The sequence below is a fragment of the Falco cherrug genome, chromosome 9 (genome assembly GCF_023634085.1).
Source record: "Falco cherrug isolate bFalChe1 chromosome 9, bFalChe1.pri, whole genome shotgun sequence".
Classification (NCBI taxonomy): domain Eukaryota; kingdom Metazoa; phylum Chordata; class Aves; order Falconiformes; family Falconidae; genus Falco; species Falco cherrug.
Window position 1 is genome coordinate 11243226 of NC_073705.1, and position 19925 is coordinate 11263150.

The 19925-nt window shown below is 45.8% G+C and overlaps 1 protein-coding gene across 12 annotated transcripts in view; it reads right to left on the reverse strand.

Moving 5' to 3' along the window:
• Positions 1 to 19925, reverse strand: part of EXD3 (exonuclease 3'-5' domain containing 3) — a 290795-nt gene that overhangs the window by 139759 nt on the left and 131111 nt on the right. For all 12 annotated transcript variants that reach the window (XM_055720414.1, XM_055720413.1, XM_055720415.1 and 9 more), the window contains 7 exons: positions 12205 to 12371; positions 7081 to 7219; positions 6519 to 6732; positions 5683 to 5792; positions 4360 to 4570; positions 3087 to 3253; positions 530 to 697 (listed from right to left, as the gene is read on the reverse strand). In XM_055720414.1, the coding sequence (XP_055576389.1) occupies positions 530 to 697; positions 3087 to 3253; positions 4360 to 4570; positions 5683 to 5792; positions 6519 to 6732; positions 7081 to 7219; positions 12205 to 12371 (1176 nt within the window). The remainder of the gene's footprint in view (positions 1 to 529; positions 698 to 3086; positions 3254 to 4359; positions 4571 to 5682; positions 5793 to 6518; positions 6733 to 7080; positions 7220 to 12204; positions 12372 to 19925) is intronic.

The window sequence follows — 19925 nt, forward strand, 5'->3', positions numbered from 1 at the left end:
GACTGACCCAGGCACAAGGCAGGAAAATGACTTCCCTGTAAGCCCAAACTGAAGTCCATTAGAAACCTAAATAAATGTTGGGTTCCTTTCACTGAATTTTCTCTTGGTGTAAACACCCACTGCCTCCCCATCAAAGACACTTGAGACTGCAGGTCACATCTTTACACTCTGCTTGCATTCTCCTAATGACTTGAAATATCCCAGCTGTCAATGACAACACACAGACACAAGTAAGATTTGAGGTCACAGCACTCTGCTCACCTCCTCTCTCCTGGAACTGGAGAACCAAGCCCATACATTACTGTAGGGACCAGCTAACAACAGCTGCCATGTGGCACAGCTTCTTGGACTGAACCAGAGACCTGGGTCTTAGCATGGGCACAGAAGGAAGCACGTGCTGAGCAGCTCCTGCCAAACCGCTGCCTGTTCGGTGTCACTAACCAGTGTGGCTATACAGTAAGCAGCAGGCCTTCCCCAAGGAGCGCAGTTGGGACCTATAAACATACATGCACGCATGTGCGTGACTAACCTCAGCAGCTTTCCTGTGGTCATCCTCATTCTCCAGCATCCGGACATCCACACCAAGGCAGCGAAGATAGCGCCCGAGGCCTTGCAGCATGTTATCGCAGACCACACTGAACTCCTTTGGGGAGATGGGAGCAGCGGGACATGAGGTCTCCTTGGATCCTTCACATTGCTACAGAAAGGCAAGAGGTCCGTAAGCAGAACAGAAGGCTGATTTCCAGTACATTTGTGTTTTGCTTCTCTGCACTCACCCACCTTGGCAAATCCAGCCATCCCCCTCCACCTGTATTATAACTTCCCCCATGCTTTGCAACACCTCTAGCTCCTCCTTCACGTCCTTTCTACATCGCCCACCTACCACTTGGGCAGGAGGCAGCACAGATGGGGTTAACTCTGAATTAACCGTTCATTCACTGGCCAGCTGGCCACCCAAACTGGGGATCTGCAGCTTTTCCCTGGAGAAATGCCAGCCTGGCCGTCTATGCTCTACACAGACATCCATTTTCACAAAGCCACAAACACAAAGTCCAAGGCTGCTATTCCCCTACCAAATTAGACTGCAATTAATATACATGTGCCAAAGTTATGATGTGGGAAGGGAATCTGACAGAGGGAGACACAGGTAGACAAAGCAACCACGTCAGCTTCATTATCTTCAGAAGTTTAAAAATAGGCAGTGCCTGAATTTTGTTTATTTTATTTCAAATGGCTGCTGCTGGGGGAGTTCCTGCAGTTGGAGACTGTCGTTGGGAGGCTCCCAGAAGTACAATAGCTAAATTCATGGAGAAGGGAAGTCATTAAGGAACCTCCAACTTTCAGCTTTTGCCTCCAGGAACCTGAATCAGCTGGGATAACTGAGGGATGCAGCCACCACCTGTGCAGGGCTACACTGTCTTCGGAAGCAGACAGGTGCTGCAGTGTTGCAGATTTGCTCTGCAGGAGCCGACTCAGGCCTGGAACTGCTGTGGCACAGTGTGCAGGTACACGTGGGCTGACCACAAGAACAACTCAGATCTGAGAGCTCCATCCGTGCCATGCTGCACCTCCCAGAAGCTGGCACGTGCACTCAAAGCTCTGCAGCACTGGGTAGGCTGGACTGTCACCAGCTCCTCCAAGGACCTGGGTGGGTGCAGCTGTGCCCCGAGACATCAGACTGCTGTGATAAGGGATCAAGCTGACCCTTCAGTGCTGAAGTACTTGGAAGACACTAACCCTGTGCTGCTGCTTCTGTTCAAACAGATGTAAAGGAGCAGCAGCTGGCTCTTAGCTAGTGTTTATTCAATGGCCAGCAATGTCATATGTAGCTTTTTTCTCACATTTCATGCCAGCAGAGAGAAAAAAAGCTTATAAAGGAGAATGGTGTCATTAGCCCCACTTCAGATAGTGGACCAGGAAACACTGGGAAAGAGAGCTTGGAGTCACGCAAGATGCAGAGTCAGGAGAAGTCTGCTTTTTTGAGTCCCAGTCCAGGTTTTACCAACTACCTCTCTGTTAATGAATCCGACTGTACGGAACACAAAGATGACCTGTGAGTTCACAAGGTAATTCAAGCCTGAAGTACTTACTTTTCCCATCTCTACAGAAGCCAGTCAGATCTGCTGTAACATACAATATTCCCATGAACGCAGAGTGCTTAGGAAATTACTGAGAAGCTTTGTGTTTTACTGTCGAAGACTAACAGGATACTGTACATTTACACCCAGTTGATAAAGAGGATCCTGAAAAGGTGGCTACGATCAATAGCCTCTCAGTCCAACCATGGAAGGTAGTACTGATTTCAGGAGCTAAATACACATTTGGGACTTACACAGAAGGATACATAGCCATAGTGAGTCTTCTCAGTTAATAAACAAAACTTTTTTCTGCTCATGTTTTCATAGGTGCATAAACAACTGGATGGTTGCATTTTGAAAGTAAACCTTTTGAAACAGTCACGTTCCAAGATATTTAAGCAGAGTCACACAGCTCCAGGTTACAGCTGGTGGAGTTTTTAAGGCTCTGCCACAACACAGATTGCAGGGCAAGGCCAGTCATGCAGTACGTAGTGGTGAGCAGGGAGAGAGAAAAGCCATCAGCAGAGACTTTTTTGATGGATTGTTTGTCTTTAATTTTGCAGACTTCTGCTCCAGACACAATAAAGGAGGCATTTCCAATGTGAAACCAAAGTGTAGAAGCTCAGTTAAAAGCAAAAGTAAGGACCATGAGAGTTCTGAAACCTCACTGATGCAACACCTAGGCCACAGAGTTCAAACCCACACCACTGAGGAAATGTGGAAGGAGCATTTCTACCAGCAAGGCTAGCTGGATTCTGCTATACAGATCTGCACCAACATTTTGTGAATATAAATGATCCTGAAATAGCAGGGAAAGCTGAACCAAGGCACGCGAAGGAGAAAGCGTATCCTACCAGTAACGGGGAGGGGCGAAGATGTTTGCTGCAATAGTCCTGAGACCAGACTAAAGCATGCCATGCATAGCTAATAGTATGACTGAGAGGCAAGGCAACATATGATTTGCAGGGGTCTTGAGCAACATGCAGCTCTTTGAAGATGTTTACAAACCTGTCCAGAAGGTGAAGGTGCTTCTTGTTTATTCAGCTGCTTCTCTGCCCTGAGTTTTACGCTCGGTTTTCCCACCAGACTCTCAGTCAGGTCTGAACTCAAACCAAAGCTTGCTGGATCCTTACAGAGTTTCTCATAGATCTCCAGCAAACAGTATGCATCTGAAGCTGAAAACAAGGGAATATGAGCCTCAGCTGGTTTCATTCAAAAGCAGAACAGAGGCTTTCCTGATGCAAGGAAGAGCCTTCACCTTTGCAAATGCCACTGCACGCTAACAACCTGTGAAGCACCAACTGACTAATGTCACAGCCTGCACCCTTTTACTGATTCAGTGAGCATCGTGACCTAACACATGATCACAGAGTCAAGGCCGAGGAGCTCAAAATGCTGTCTGACTCTAACATAATGCAAATTGTAGTGTGCCTGTTCAAACCACCATGTAAGATAGCTTCAGCCAACCCATTTTACTCTCCATTGTTACTGAGCAGTGGCTTGCCCACAGTTTATTACCGCATCTCAGCTAAGGGAAGGTAACTTCCCCATTAGATGCAATATCTTAAAAAGTAATAACTGAGTTGTTTGCAATCACCTGCCCACACGCACTGCCATGCCATGCGGCTTCTGTTCCTTGCAACGGGAACTGTCTAAGTCTCCAAGCCAGTTTTACAAGTCCTGGTGATTAACTTTTGTGGGAACTGTGTCAGCTTCAAGGATAGCTGAACTTCACAAAGGGTTGGTTTGCTTCAGTAGATTGTCCTTTGATGCCCCGGGAAAAGATTTAGACCCAGACTTCTGACTCTGGGGTAATCAGCAATAAACTCCGCTGGTCCCTGCACAGTACCAATTCTGTGCTGCAGTTTCTGACACCACATCTACCCATTTTTAACCCTGCTCTAACAAACAATTCATTATGACAAATGAACACAGCACTTGTTTCCCAGAAGGGCTGTGAAATGAGGCAGAAGGAAGTGGACTTTCTTCTTCTCAGTTACTGAGAGGAATTTCCACTGAGGTGATGTTTCATCAGAAAAAATCTGCAAAGCACAGGAATTCTTTCATAAGGGAAATAATGAATCACTGGACAGTTTAAACTTCAACCATTAAAGCCATGTCCACAAAAGGGCAAACATAACATGTGCTTGCTCCTCTGAACAGGAACTAATCTACAAAGCCACTTTCTTCATTTGATACTTAACAATTTTCCTGGTGACAGAGGACAGACAAACACAGCTTGTAATGGACAATCTGTAGCACTTTGCCACAGTGACCAGACCTGCATAGAGGATCTGTTCCTCCCGGAGAGGCCGCTTCTCCCAGTTAGACAGCTGCTCTGTTTTATCTAGAGGTTTTCCCAGCACATGTTGCACCAAGAGGCTGAGTCCCTTCTCCAGCTGCCTGAAGCCTCTATCCTCGTAGCTCTGCTCTGGGGACAGCACACTGCCCTTCTGGCCGCCCTTCTTCCAGTCAACGGAGCTCTTCTGCAGCTGATGGAAAGAAAAAGATATAAACCACATGGTTATAAAACAACTTCTGCAACAGCTCCTATTCCAGTGGGTGCGGCCATGCAGCAACCCTATCATTTTTATCTCTTGCCTGGCATACTGAATCCCGTTGTCTCAGACAAGGGCTGGGATGGCATTAGATATGTACAGCGTCTGGTTATTTGTTTAACAAACACGCTTGCTGGAAAGAAATCTGTTCCATAGCCAGGGAAGGGAAAAAAGTGCATTGTTGCACAGCACTGCGTTGGAGCAGTGGGGCTGTGACTGTGACTCCTCAATGGTTTGCAGGGTGCTCAGCCATACTGGAGGCAGTTAGGGACCAACTCAGTAAAAGAACAGCAGTGGTAGTTCAGTGACTTTCTTCTCCTAGTTCCACTGAGAAAAGGTATTCCTGTAACACACTGGGCAATGGCCTTTCTGCAGTTGCCATTTCTCAGGTTAAACTGCAGATCCTGCAGCGCTTCCCAGGTTAAAGTATCAGTCCCAAAGATCTGGGTTCACCCCAACCCACAGCCTTAGACACACTCTGTAAATTTTACCCATTAAAATGGTTGTCCTTAACAATTCTGCAGACTGCTAAAAGCTACTGTGTGCAAACCCAGAGGCAGCTGTACTTCAGCTGAACAGAAATTCCTGCGTGGAATCCAGCAGCAGCCCCCCTATGAGCATTATGAGTTCTCTACAAATCATTAACTCCATAATATCTGCTTCAGTACTGCATGATCTTGGTATTTCAGAACTTCTCCAAGAATCTACTCTTACCGAGTTCAAGTATGACTTGTACTCAGCAACTTTGTCCTGGATGAATGGAGCTACACCTCCATTTCAATTGCTTTTCCATAGCTTTGTAAAGGCTGTGAAAAAAGTGACTAGCATATCAAGCTCCAGCTTTTTAGTAGATGAAAACTAAATGCTTCTGTCTTTACAGAATCACATTACCCCCAATACCACAAAGTGGAAAAGGTCTATTTGCTCATTTAGCCATCTCCCTGCCAATACAGGATACAAAAAGACAATGCTGTGAATTCACAGCAGCTATCTACGAACACATGCAGAAGACACAGTTTTCCCTATCTCCATGTGTTCATACTTACTTGTTTGTCTACTGTGAGTAGGTCCACCACACCTTGCGCTTTCTTATCCATGTCTTTCAAAGCAGAGCATGTGGCTGCAAGGCTGCTAAGGTCTCCAGACATCCCATAACCTAGAGAAAAAAAAATAATTGCAAATCACACAGACAGGAAAACTCAAATCATGGCTAATGCACCACAGCTTTTTCCAGTTCAGAGTCAAAATGCTGACAATATATGTATAAACATTGGTGGAAGGACTGTTCAGACAGGGAACGAGGCAGGCTTCCATCTCTCCTGTTCCTAAGAGATACTCTTGCAGATAAAAATTAGGGGAGAAGAGGCAGCTGAAAAATGCTGCGTTTAAGATCAACTTACTTAAAATCTGCTAGGTCAGTGAAAGGCAGTTATGAATTTGCCCTTGAACTCCACGTTTAACAACTCCTGCCAAAAGCCTCCAAATACAATCTAAAACCAGTAGTAAGGTGGAGAGCACTGGTGTCCAGCACAGCAGCTTTGGGATAGGGCCAGCAAATCCAGAAAGCTCTGGATGGCAGACTCCCCTAGACCACTGAAGGCTAAGTGCAGCTCAGGGTTTAGCAGGGAACTAAGAATCCCAAAACCAAGGAGGTAGACTAAATCAGAAATTTTGAGTGTGACCTGAAACGGGGAGACATTTCTATCATTCCTAGCTACACTGGTCACCCTGCTTCCTGGCATGGCAGTATGTGAATACTCAGGGCTACAAAAACTGGTTCCATGATAAGTGGTTTTAGGGAATGACAACCCCAAGAGGATCTAGGAATTACACAAAAAAAGCTGTGTAGAGACCCGAGACGGGGAGAAGAGATGCATGTTACCTAGTTTAGTGATGGCTGCATCTGAATAAAGCATCTGGATGAAACGAGGAAGCTTCTCCTTCTCACCCTCCGCCTCAGCTTGCTCAAGGAGCCGTGGCAAGTCAAGCAGGAACACTTCATCCTTCAGAGCGATTTGAAGGAGGGAGACACGGGGCTTGCCGATCATGCCGAATGAAGGCCTCCACTCCATGTCAATGCCCACAACCTGCCCAGGCTGCAACACGGACAAAAGCCTTCTTCACTCAGAGACTGTCTATACTTCAAAGTAGCTTGGACAGTCCCTATCCAGAACACAAGCATTTCCCTTCCAGCAACAGCATCTCTTAGCTAGTGTGCAAACTGCTACAGAGACAGTACACCCGAATTACCCCTGCGGGGACCTCTCCTGGTACCACAATTCCCAACACATTCCCCAATTCACACAAGCCTAAGGGAAGTGGCTGTTCTTGACTTGGGGAGGGAGACGTTTGATGGCTGTGGCTCACACACAACCCTGAGTACCTGCCTGCTACAGAGTTTCTGCTTCTTGACACTGCAAATTAAATACCAGAGTAACACTCACCCGCAGCACCTTTTCCCAGCACTGCAGTGTCTCCTCCCATGTCTGCAGGAAGTGAATATTTGCCCGTGGAATAGGGAGCTGGTAATAGTCCTTCTTCTTACTCTCTCCATCATTATCTAGTTTTGCAGCCTCTTCTACCCTGCATAAAATTAGACGCAACAGCTTGAAGCCACGCAATGAGAGGAAATCCTGGATTAGAGGAACATCAGGAAGTCTTAAGCCCCTTATTTCACCATGGCCCTCCACTTCCCCGTGCCACTCAACTTGTTCTCTTACTCTCTCTTTCCTCGCTTCCCCTGTAATCTCAGCCTCTTTCACCTTGACTCATCTTCTCTTTTTCATCTTATCACAGAGACGGCAGCTCAACACACTCGCCACTGTACCTACTGCAGAGAACACCCAAACCAAAACACTCGCTGAAGTCAAGAGTCCCAAGCCCTATTTTCAGCGCTTAGCTCTCTTTCCCAGAACTGATGCAACTTGGATGACAAAGTTGGGCAGCTGTTTCCACATTCAGAGATAACACATTTTAGATTTACTGCTTTTTGCCCTTGAGGTTAACATGGCAGTCTGCTAGTTCCCACAGCGTAATACATAACAGAGAATTCAGCTCTGACCAGCACAGTGTCCAAACAGGAGCTTCACACTTCCCCACATAATCTGGCTCAGACTCTTGGACTGCTTCACTGTACGATCACTACCAACTGGGAACAGGTAAATCTGCCTCATCATTTTATAGTGCAATGGCTTGGGAAGGCTTCATGGATCTCCCTGATGCTACCCAGATTCTTCTCCATCCCCTTCCCTGTAAAATATCCACAGGGTTGCACAAGGGCATTTGTTCTACATTGCACAGGGATGAAAAGAGAAAAGTTCAGAAATAAAGTTTCAAAACCTTCTATACTTAGAGAAAAACAGCCAGCTAAATCCACAAACCAATTGCCTTGCTTGTGGTACTCCCTCCATTTGGGTTTCAGATGGCACCACATAGAGAAATTCAGTATCTGTGTATTAATATCCTGGGAATGTTGGAAGATGCCTGCAGAAATGAGCTAATTGATTTCCTACAACAGGATCTTACACAGCACATTTTCTTTTCAAAATGCAGCAGTCTCTCGAAATGGCCTTGTAACTGAAAGGTCAGCATATTGCTGTGGTGTCTCAGCCAGATGATGCAACCAGAGGAAAGAAACTAATAAAAAATATCCAGCTATTTTGGACGTATCACAAATTTCTGGATAGCCTCTTTCCCATAGAGACTTGAAATGGTTTATTATTTGAGAAACTATTTACTAACCTTATGTTTAGGGGACTGTGTGACTAATTTTGTAGCATAGCAGCTTTCACTGTACAAACACTCTTTTCTGTGGGTTTGTGTGCATGGGGAAGTCAATATTTGTGTAAAATATTTAGTGAAGGTGTGCAGTCTCAGGTCTCCAGCAATATTCTCACCTGCAGAGTACAGGAGCTGTGTGTGCTGTGACCAGTGGCAGAGATGATGTCATTTATATGCTGGTACCACCTTGTCCTCTACAGTGTGAACACCCTCTCTGGGAACCTGCTGCTTTGTTAGCTCAATAAATAAGGCAGACAGACCATTTTATTAGGTTCCATGGCTCTGCTGATTTTATAGCAGCTACTGCAGCAGGTATCATGACTGGATGAGTAAACTGGGGCACAAAAGGTTTTATTCAACTGTCACAACTCATACTGAACATCAGAGCACATCCCAACCGGCATGCCTTCACTCCATCTGTACGCGGCACAGGATTCTCAGAGCACAGAGATGTAGTGATTTTTTTTTTCTCTCTTTCTAGATGCACAGAGTCTGCAGCTAAGTCACACTTCTGTTAACCACCCCTTTGTGTTTTGAGCGATTACCTCTTGTGCAAAAACCTTCTGCCTCCCAACTGGCAGCTGACACAGCAGGGAGGAGGACGGCGGCTCCAGCAATGCATCAGAGCTAAGCAGAAGCATGTCCTAGACTGACAAGAGTTTCCTGTGCTCCAAGAAAGCCACGTACCCTCTGGAGAAGTGGGCCTTTGCAGAGTGTTTCGAGGGTGATTACATCTGTGTCATACTTCCTGAGGTTACATGGGGCTTGAGGATGAACCAGTGCAGATCTTCACAAGCAGAAAGATCAGACCCATGAAGCTCAGCACACAAACTGTTCAAAACCATCTGGTAAGACCCTCCTCAAATCATCAGCAGTAAAAAATAATACACTGTGCTCTTATTCACCTCCTACGTAATTCAAATGATTTTTAGTTATGAAAGCTGTAGTTTTTACAAAAACATCTCTTCCAGGAGATGGAAATTTGCTGTAAATGTTGAAGATGGCAAACCTGACGATAAACCTGTTAGAGCAAATAACCTTGCTCAGTCTCAGGCTTGGTCTTCTTAAAATGGTCTCCCTATCCCCTAGCGAGGTGTCAGCATTAACCAGGCAGCCACTGACAGATCCTAACTGTTAGCTGGAGTTCAGAATTCTGACATACGACACCAGCAGGGAAATGCTGCACTAAGAACATAAGGTAAAAGGGAGCACCCAAACCATCTCCATACCACTGCACATTCTGCAGTAACAGGAGGAAGCCCCAAACCACGCAAGGCAGCAGGTGAGCATGGGCATGCAGGCTCGTGCAATGGCCATGCCAAGAGAGACCCTGCCTCTGCTTCTTACACCAACAGCACGGCACTGAAAGTGTCCAGCTTCCTACCCAGGGAGCTGTGATCATCAACTTTCTGCTGGTTTTATTCCTCCCATCATCAGCTCCTCCTGGACACTGTTCATTTCAAATCAGATTCAGATTTCCATCATATACACTGAGAAGTTCAGCTCTATATAGGAAGTTACTCCCTCACGTTACAGGCTTCAAGGGCTATGTTTGCAGGATGCTGAAGATACGGGCTATCAGCTTGCACAAAGTTGTAAATATTTACCTCTCAGGAGTGGTCAGGATTTTCCCACAAACTTTCCTCTAATCTCACCTGGCTTCTGATCTAGAAACACCAATCTCCATGCTAAAAAAAACCCCAACACATCTCACCAGTGAGGGTGAGAGAGACACATCAGGCAAGTGGTGCCAAGTCCAGTCAAGACCAACACCTTGGAATACGGTGACTGATGTGTGCAACAATGGAGGAGTCCTGAGGAACCTCAAAATTATCACTGCTTCTTCTCTTCTGTTTTTGACAAAAGCCTTGACTCTACCTGGAAACAGGAGATTGCTCCTGGAATGACAGCAAGGCTCTGAGCTATGCTGTGCTCCAACCACACAGCCCAGACAGCTCTCCTGCATTTGCATTGCACATTCAGGGATAAGTCCTCTTCTGTGCACAGAATCCAATTAGATGAATTCCTGCACATGAATGAGCGGAGAAAATAGTGCTTGATTGTAGCAGGCCAGCAAGGTGACTTCGTAATTACTCTGAGCCCAAGGACTGTGGTAGCCCGCAGCCTTGCAGGAGTTTGGCTCATGAACACCCGTGGACACAGAGGCTACCGGCTGTGCTGCTGGGACTGCCAGCCAGAGCTCACCCAGCCCCGTTCCAGACCTCCTGGGCAGTCCTGGGTGAGATCCTAACAGGACCCTCCTGCAGTATCATCTGCAAACTGCAGTTCCTCAAGACTTGCAGTTGCCTGCCTATGTGCAGGCCTTTCTGCTGGAACAAAAAAAAAAAAAAAGGTTTACAAAAAAGTGCCAAACACGGCTATCTCTGAATAACTCAAACATCCTGTGGACAGAGTCACTGAAGTATGGCAGATACACCATCACTCACGTGAGTATAAAAGTGAATTACTGAGGCTCAGCAAATCATTTCCATTGAGTAATTTTTTCAAATACAACTTTTCTTAACTCCATACAGCATAAATGAACAACTGCCTGAGATACTGCTGCATGAAGAGGATGATCTTGGGGCATTTTCTTGAAGAGACACAGCACAGAATACCCAGAACCAGAACGACAGAGCTCTGGTACTTGTCCTGATCTAGCTTGCTGTGAGGATCAGACAGCTCCTAACGGTTTAGGTGGCTGTATGTGCCCTCCGAGGTTTTGAGCCTCTTCTCAACTTCACGCAGCTTTTTCTACACACTGCATGGAACCTGGCCATCCTCTCCCCTCCACCCTTCCCATCTGCTCCTCCTACACCAGCAGGTTCACAGAGATCCTTGACTGGGGTGTTTGCACAGTTCTGTGCACTTGAAACCAAGGAGTTGTAAGAACCCTTCTTAATATAAGGATTTTTCAGTTGTGTTTTTGTACCTCTGCCTTTGTGTTCTTGTTTCAGGTCTCACACAACAGGATGAAGCTCCCGTTGGGGGAGGAACTGTGGCTACTGTAGGCTAATCTACTGTGTACAAGATGGGGGGTCCCAAAGCAAGAGAGGAAGCACAGCACTGTGTTACTGGGATTGCATTAGAGGAATTAAAGGGGACAGAGAGTGATTAGGGGGCTAATGGTTTCTTAAGCTCACTTGGTGAATTTGTGCTGGAGTCTGGTTTTATCCTAAATTCAATTAATGTGACTCTTATGGGATCTGACCCCAAATGTCAAAAATTCCCATTACTTCTGAAAGCTTTGGATGACGCAAAAATTACAGACTGGGATGAAAAATGGCTTATGAGCTGTCAAAGGAGGAAGAAAATAAACATAATTAGAAAAATTTGAGGAACTTTACAATTACTTTCTTAGTCATAAGTCTCCTAAAAGGCATTAAACCAGACTACAGTACAGTGGGGGATGCAGAGTATATAGAAAACTTTGACATACATGTAATCAACTCAGTAAACTAGATGTATATTCAGATCCTATCCACATCATTCCATTTGTGCTGTTGATCTGGCAAAGGGAGTCTGAAGACCCCTCTGCAGCATGAAGCAATCTCACACAGCTTCTAAGTACTCAGAAATGAGTTTAAAACGTACCTTTCACAGACATTTCCAGGCTTATGAAAAGCAAATGCAGCATGTGCATGGCCAAGATGTGATCTGAGTAAATGGAGGAACTTTTTGCAAAATTATCTCCCCAAGGAAGCATTAGGGTAGATTATTTTAAGCAAGTATGTAGTCCTTGTATGATAAGTAATCTACATTGAAAAGGCACGAAACAGACTATTTACCTCTCTTGGATTTGAAGCTTTTGAAGCTCATCAGCCACTCCACAAGGCAGCAGCTCCTTGGGCAAACTGCAGTGTTGCGCCCACCTTGCTGCTGTGTTCAAGTCACAGTGACTGATTAGCAACTGTATCAGGTGCCCTTGAAGCCATCGATTCTCTCCAACTGTGCTCTGAAACAGGAATCAAGGGTGAAGGAAGTCTGTCAGTGCAATTTCCATCAGGCTGTTTCTACTCCCTCTCAGGAGACAGCATCCTCCAGGGGTCCTGGACAACTGCAGAGGAACAAGAATCCCCCCACTGCAGGAGTGATTTTGTTCAAACTCAGTGAGGGCTGCACTCCTCTGACAAGAGAAGCCCACACTTTACCTGAGAGCTCATCAGGGTACTTGGATCCCCTTGACAGCACAGCTATTCGTTTAGGGAATACCAGTTTGTAGGTATAGCACAGAGAAACCAGGGTAAACCAGTACCATTTAGCCTGACTGACTAGCACATTATTTGCTCAGATACTGATTATATTAAGCAAAATCAGAACCAGTGACTGACCAGACAGTAAAGTTTTTTGGGCTTGTCAGGCAGGTAATTGTGGAAGTAGTAGGAGTTTGGATTGTTTTAATCCCATTTTGTGCCTGTACATAGCACTGAAGTGATGCTGTGACTTAAAATCCTGGAAGAGGCAATGGGATGGCTTAGTCTCTCTCCAGGTAAGTCACCAGCATAAGATCTCCTCCAGCCTTGGCAGTATTTGCATGGGAAATTAGGACTGCCAGTCACACACGGGTTACAGGTAAGACACATCAGCAAAGCTTTCCTGAGCGACAGACTTTGGTGTTCACAGCAAGGATAAGGCTCACTCATATGCCTACAGCCCATATGCCCCTGTGGAAACAGGGCTACCAGGTCCCTCCTCCAGCAACATGCAGCAGCGCATGGTGGACAGACACCCCGTGCAGCCAGCACGGTGGATGGGGTCCAGGGTGTGAGCGGTGTCGCCCCGCACTGGAAATAGGTTGTGTGAAATGTGCTCTGAAAGTCTCACTTGATCCCCACTGATCATAAGAGGAACCCGGAGAAGTCACGCCAGCTGTGAAGAATTAGGGTTCGGTGCAAGAAATTCCTCCCTTTGCATCTGTTCAAGGCCTCTGTGGACCACTGGGTTATGGCTTCAGCCATACAGACAAACACAATGATCTCCAGCATTGCTGCAGGAGCCTGCGTTACAGGCACCTGCAAGCAGGGAGGGCAGTTTAGGACATTCCCCATGCCCAGCTGTTTTTTGGCAGAAGCCCACTGCAGAGCCCACGGGCACAAGAACAAACTCTGGCTGCCTGTGGTTTAGGCCCAAACACTTAGCTGTGAGCCAGGGTGGCTGGAGCATGGCACTCTGCCCACCCTGGCGTGAGAGAGCGCGGCTATCGGCAAGGGGCAGGGCCGACAAAGAGGGCCCATAATAGTCCCTGTTGCAACAGCTGGATTCACCAAAGCTCTTTTGTCTTGTTCACCCTCTTGGCGGACACAGCCGTAAGAGGAAATACAAACACAGTGACACCGACAGTCACGACAGCGACATGGGGGTGGGAATAACCCTCTTGCCAACCCACCTGCGCTTGCAAATATCCCACAGCCGCTGCAGCCAGAACAGCACAGCAGCTCCCTCCTCTTGCCACACTGATTTACCCATGGATCTGCCTTAGAAGTTAATGTTGTCAAGAAAACTTAATTGCTAAAACAAGTTGAAACTCTATACGGTGGATCAGGATCTGTAGGTGATGGCTATATTCTGCTGGCACTAGCAGCAAGTATTTTTCAGCATAGGGAAATGCTGAGATATACACTTAAAAGTCCATCCTTGCCCTCCGCACATGCCACTGCCCTACCTCTCTCCTCCAGTGCCCACCCAGCAGCGCTGGAGCCTGCTCCCAGGGACTGCAGGCACCTTGCTCTTCCCCACTGCGTGTACAAACACAGCCCGGCTGGGTGGTACTGGGGCCATGGGGCCTCATTCCTCGCATTCCTTCGGTAACTAAAAGGTGAGAAGTTGTCTTCAAAGCAGACACCCTGCACAGAGATCAGGAAACAAACCTGTTGATGGCCCCAAGCTAAAAGGGAAGGAAAAAAGAAAGCAAAAAAAAAGGAAAAAAAAAAAAAAAAAAAAAAAGTGACCCAGCCCATAGAGGTGCAGGAGGGGGTAGAGGTTTGGAAGAAAAGGCAAAAAGCCACAGAGAAATCTGGCATCCCAGGTAGCGCACAGGAGAAGCCAGCCTGCTCATAAAAACCGCTGCCTCAGCACTAAGTCTGCACCCCTGTGACCTTGCCAAATGCCAGACCACATTTCTTCTCAGGCGTATGTGGAGGAATATTTTTACTACGGCTTCTAAGAGGTTGGTGGCACAGCCAGGAGCCAGTCTCAGCGGGACAGGCGTCCAACAGCTAACTGGGGGCTCAGTTACGGGGAGAAGCAGGAGAGGGAGCTGAGGGAAGGGGCAGAGCAGGCAAGGACAAGCTATCATGTTAACACTTCTTGCCCTCTACATCTCCCGGCCATGCCATTCCTGATACTTTGTGCAGCTCTCCATTCTCTGCCTCATGCAACTGAGCTCAGCCAAGCACCTAACATGTGAAGAGGGTTTGAGTAACTCCTCCTGCTGCGTTTGCCAAGCCAATTCTCAGAGTCCTTCCCAAAAAGAACATATTTTCTTATTAACATCACACAGCAATTCCCTCTTCTAGCTTCCCCTGTGTCCATCCTATTGTCTTTTTGCCTTTTTTCTAGAACACAAAGTCTTTGGGGTTGGATCTCTCTTCAGTTCACCCAGTCAATTCTTAATAAATCTTATTATGTCAGCTTTATTTCTGGAAATAATGAGGTGCAGATTTATTTTTTTTCTTATAATGATAACAGATTTAGTCTTTCAACCACAAAAACAACTATGGAAAGAAGGTTAATCTCTCCAGAGATATTACATCTTGCATTCTGACAGAAAATAGCTTTGTTTATTTTTTACTGAAAAAAACCCCAACATTGCTATAAAGGGGAAAGGCTTCCACCGCAACAGCTTTGCAAGAAGCAAGAATGTGGAAACTTTGGCCCCAGAAGATGTGGGCACAGATGCATAGACAAATGTTTCACTAGAGATGACATTTCATGTATTTAGTTTTCAGTAAATGAACGCTTTTCAAGAGGAAACTGGCACAGTTGTTCTGATCAACATTAGCAAGACCTTCAAAAGCAGGAAAAGATTATATATACTATGGGGCTTGTTTACATCCCTCTCTGAATTCTAGACATATCATGCATTCTTTAATCCATAGGTGCACACAAAAACTCCTGACACCATCAATAACCTATGATTAAAGCTTTCCAAAATGACTACTGCAGATTACCTACCCGTAAATCCTGTTCCTACCCAGCCGAATGTTTTACAAAGCTCACAATAACCAGTGCAGGGCAAGCTTAGGAATGTCCTGATCTTAACCCATAACATCAGCAATTCCTCCATTGTTATCAATAATTTTGGATCCAAACACCCAATACCTTCCGTTGAAGTCACCCTAGACAACCCTAGGTTACTTCATCTGTATGTGTTGCATTTGTGTCTGATAAATTCTCTCCTTTCCCTCATTATCTTTTACTGGAGAGAGAAGTTATTCACACCAGTGACAGTGGCTATTTGCAGAGTCAGATTTTAATTTAACTTTTGAATGTCTTGGCCAATTTCCCTGTTTTCAAGTGCTTCCAGAATCAACAAAAAAACTCCTGTTAGTATAGAGAAAATGTCAAGTAGAATATTTTAAAGCCAGCAACTTTAAAAAGGGAAAAAGAAACCTGAACTTTGAAAGGACAACACCACTGTAAGCAGCGAGGAACACCAACCACATTTCTAAATTCACTGTGGTGCTGTAGGTACAGTGCAGACGCTTTTGTTCAAAGATTCCCTGGAACATTCCTTGGAACAAAGAATTCCTACTGGCTTAAGTTTCATCGTTACTTTATTTCAATTGTGCTCGAGATTCCCGTTTTGAAGGTACCACCATTTCTACTATATGGTGAGATGCTGCAGTAGTATGTCATCATTAGTATGGCGCTGAAGGTAAGTCCTTTATGCATGAGATTAGAGCTGGGACCCTCCGTGCTAGCTCAGACCAGGGTCACAGCCTGTTCCGTGAGAGAAGGGTGATCCTGGCTTCAGGATATCCTGCACAGATGGCATAAAGGATGCCAACTTTACCCAGACTCACTTCTGACCAGGGTTTCTTATGAAAGCAGCAGGCCACTCACCCATGGCGAATGCACAAAGGCAGAAGCATGAGAAAGCTGTGCTTTCTCACCACTGGAGCTGTTCTCTCACTCACAGGCACTGGCTACTCAGATGCACTAATTTATGAACTGAAGAAGAACAAAATAGCCTCCATTCATATTCCAGAAGACTGACTTTCAGATAGCAATCAGTGCGTCATTGACAGAGCCACACTTCAGTGTTCTGGAGGCCATTACCACATCAATGGCAGGGAAGTGGTCTTTCTTCTCTCTTTCAACAAAGCTTTGGCAATGTGGCTCCCTGGAGCATGTTCACACTACCTAGCTTCAGCTTTGTGAATCAGGAGATTCAGCTTCCCAGTCGTCAGATGCAATCAACTCTTCCAAAAGGCAATTCAGAAGAGTCTAACTTACGATATCATTTGAACAGATCAAGGCACAGGCAACTCTTAAAGCCAACTTGACGCTGTACTGGGGCTCCTCACAAGGAGCTTATTGTTCCTGGGCAACCTGAATGAAGCTGCTAGTTTCTGATGAGCAGCTAGGACAATGTTGTGTGACAAGATGCATCTGGCTCCATTTTTCTCTCTGCAGCACACACCATCTTGCCAACGCTATTTCTCATTCCGAAGTCCAGACTCCACTACCAAATGGCAGCCAGAAGAAAACAACATGTAAATAGTCTGTTAAAATTCACCCATCTGCCTGCAAAGCCAGCTGCGTTTTAGCCAGCAGGTTGACAGAAGTGATTAACTCCCCTCTGTTCTGCACTTGTGAGACCACATCTGGACACAGTGCCTAGTTTTGGCACCCCATTGTAAAAGAGATGCTGAAAAATAGGAGAGATTTCAGTAAAGAGCCACTGAGATGGTTAGCGGGTTGGAGCACTTGATGTAGAAAGTGAGTCTGAGGGGGCTGAGCTTGTTCACCCTAGGGAAAGACAAGATGGGGGATATGAGGGAATATAATTACTCTCTTTGGTTTTATCATGGGAGATCATAAAGAAGATGGAGTCAGAGCCTTCCAGAAATTCCAGCCAGGCCTAAATGGAAACAAAAGGTGACAGTGAGAGTGGCTAACACTGCAACCGGTCCAGAGGGGCTGTGGAACCGGGCAGGGCCCTGAAACACCTTGCTTAAGTTGGCCCTGCTTTGAGCAGGAGGGCAGAGAAGGGACCTCCACAAGCTCCTTCAAACTGAAATCAGCCTCCGATTCTGCGATTAGCACTGCCATGCATTCTCCAGCACTGAGACTCGTCTCCATACAGACAGGCGGCTTCTTGCAGCAACTGCTGCTTTCAAGTTCCAAGTACCTCCCGGGCGAAGAACACCCAAGATCTCATCTACCCAGAATACAGGATGGTCCTGATCATGCTCAACAATACTACACAGAGATCCAAATACATTTCGTGCATTGGGATTCCCTCCAAATTTCTGTCAGGCAGTCCCTGAGGGAAGTCATTCATCTTCACCAGATGAAGTCATCATGTCTCCAAAATCTGCCTGTACTGCCACAGATGAGAGAAGGTATACAGCAGAGGTAAAGAACGAACTCTGCTTTCAAAGTCAGATCTAAAGGGAGTATTTTCAAAAAATATTAAGCAAGAGGCTAAGACTTTTTTTAAACACGCATCGGACATCCTTCATACAACCTTCACCCAATGCACAGAGCCACAAAACAGATAAAGTGTCTGCTGGCAATGGCTCCACTTCACAGGGCACATGACACTTCCCACTCCAGAGATGAAAGGCTCTGCACACAACATTTTACTTCAGTGAATCTCACACGATCGTTACCAGATTTCACTTCAGTAGCTGACCAGAACACAGATATCAATGTTTCTTGAGAAGGCACAAGCCCAGACAGAAATGGAGGTTTAACAGAGAAGGTGTAACTCTACAACATTGCTGCTAACTGCCCAAGCGAACTGTCAGAATCACAACCCCCAGACGCTTCAGGCCAAGGGAGGATTTAGCAGAGAGGGCAGCACCCATGCCGAATCACCTTACCCACCAGCATACAAATGCAGCCACTTAAATGCTGTCCTGAAAAATTGGCTTTTACTGCCTGATTAGCCGCTGCTGCTGGGCCTGCAGCACAGCATTGGTGAAGGGACCCTGCCCCTCCGCTCCTACCACTGCGGATTTCAGACAAATCTCGCAGGAGAGAAGGCAGCCAGCGCCACTTGTCTTTGGGGTCACAGATGAGTTCATGGTCTTGTTTAGCAGTGTAGGTGTAGCCTTACGCTTTGGGGAATTTCCCAGTGGGACGATCAGAAATTTTATTTTTATTTGAACCCACAATTAACTAATTTTACTCAACTACATCCCACAACAACTCCAGGCATGCTGATACACAAAATCACGGTGCATTCACCTGCAATTCTTGTTCTCCCCTCCACTACATGTTCAGAGAATGTAACAGATGTATGTCTTTAATGAGCTACAGAGTCAGGCTAACCCTATTAAAACAGCCTTTGTTTGGAGAAATAATTTTTATGCCATCCATAAAAAACCCCAAAATACAATTCCTTAACAAAGAGACTAAGATAACTTTACCCTAACTTTCTTTTCAAGATATAATTTCTTTTTCCTTCGCTTCAGTGTGAAGTCTGTCCTGAGGGCCTGTGCTTCTCCCTGAAATCCCTTCCTCACAATCGCAGCAGCTTCATCTTTTGAATTCTAACCTGATCCTGGTCCCAGAGTTGCTGGATATTATTCATCCCAGGGACCAGCGAAGGACCAAGGACTTGTTCTGAATACATAAGCCACACAGTTTTGATATGCTTCCAGATTTCTCATACCTCTTGGTCCCACGATGGCAGACTGGAGATATTTTCTGGGAGCATTCCAGCACTTGGCAAGACTGAAGATGAATGAGGATGAGGAAATTGGCCAAACTCTTTCAGAGCACAAAGTGGTATATTACTTACCACAGTAGATGCTTTGTCTAAGTCCAATAACACAGTGCATTGAAGACAAACTGGCAACCCTTATCTTTCCAGTTTATTTTGAAGTAGCATTTATCTATCTGCCTTTTGTCATTATGTCACACACACACAAGAACAAAGTATCACTGCGGCAAATGGCAAAGTGTGCTCTCCCGTTTAAGAAAGTGAGGGCTCCCATCATACACTGCACATTAGGTGACCTGCCCTGCTACCGAGGTTTGCTGAGCCTGGTCCTTACATGACCCAACATAATTTCTCTGGTCTCTCCAGCCTAAGGTTTATACAATTGCCAAGCACCTTCACAATACTTCACAAAACTTCTACAAAAACCCCTACACCACTACATACTCTATTTTAGTTTGTAACTTGAAGCATGGAAGCCCATATGAAGTAAATATGACTTTCTGCTAAGCTATGAGGCTGCCTGAAAGATTACTATCAGACATGATTATTCCAAAATCCAACTTAGCAGAAGTGTACGCCATCCACTTGTACTACAAGATCTGCCTGCAGGAA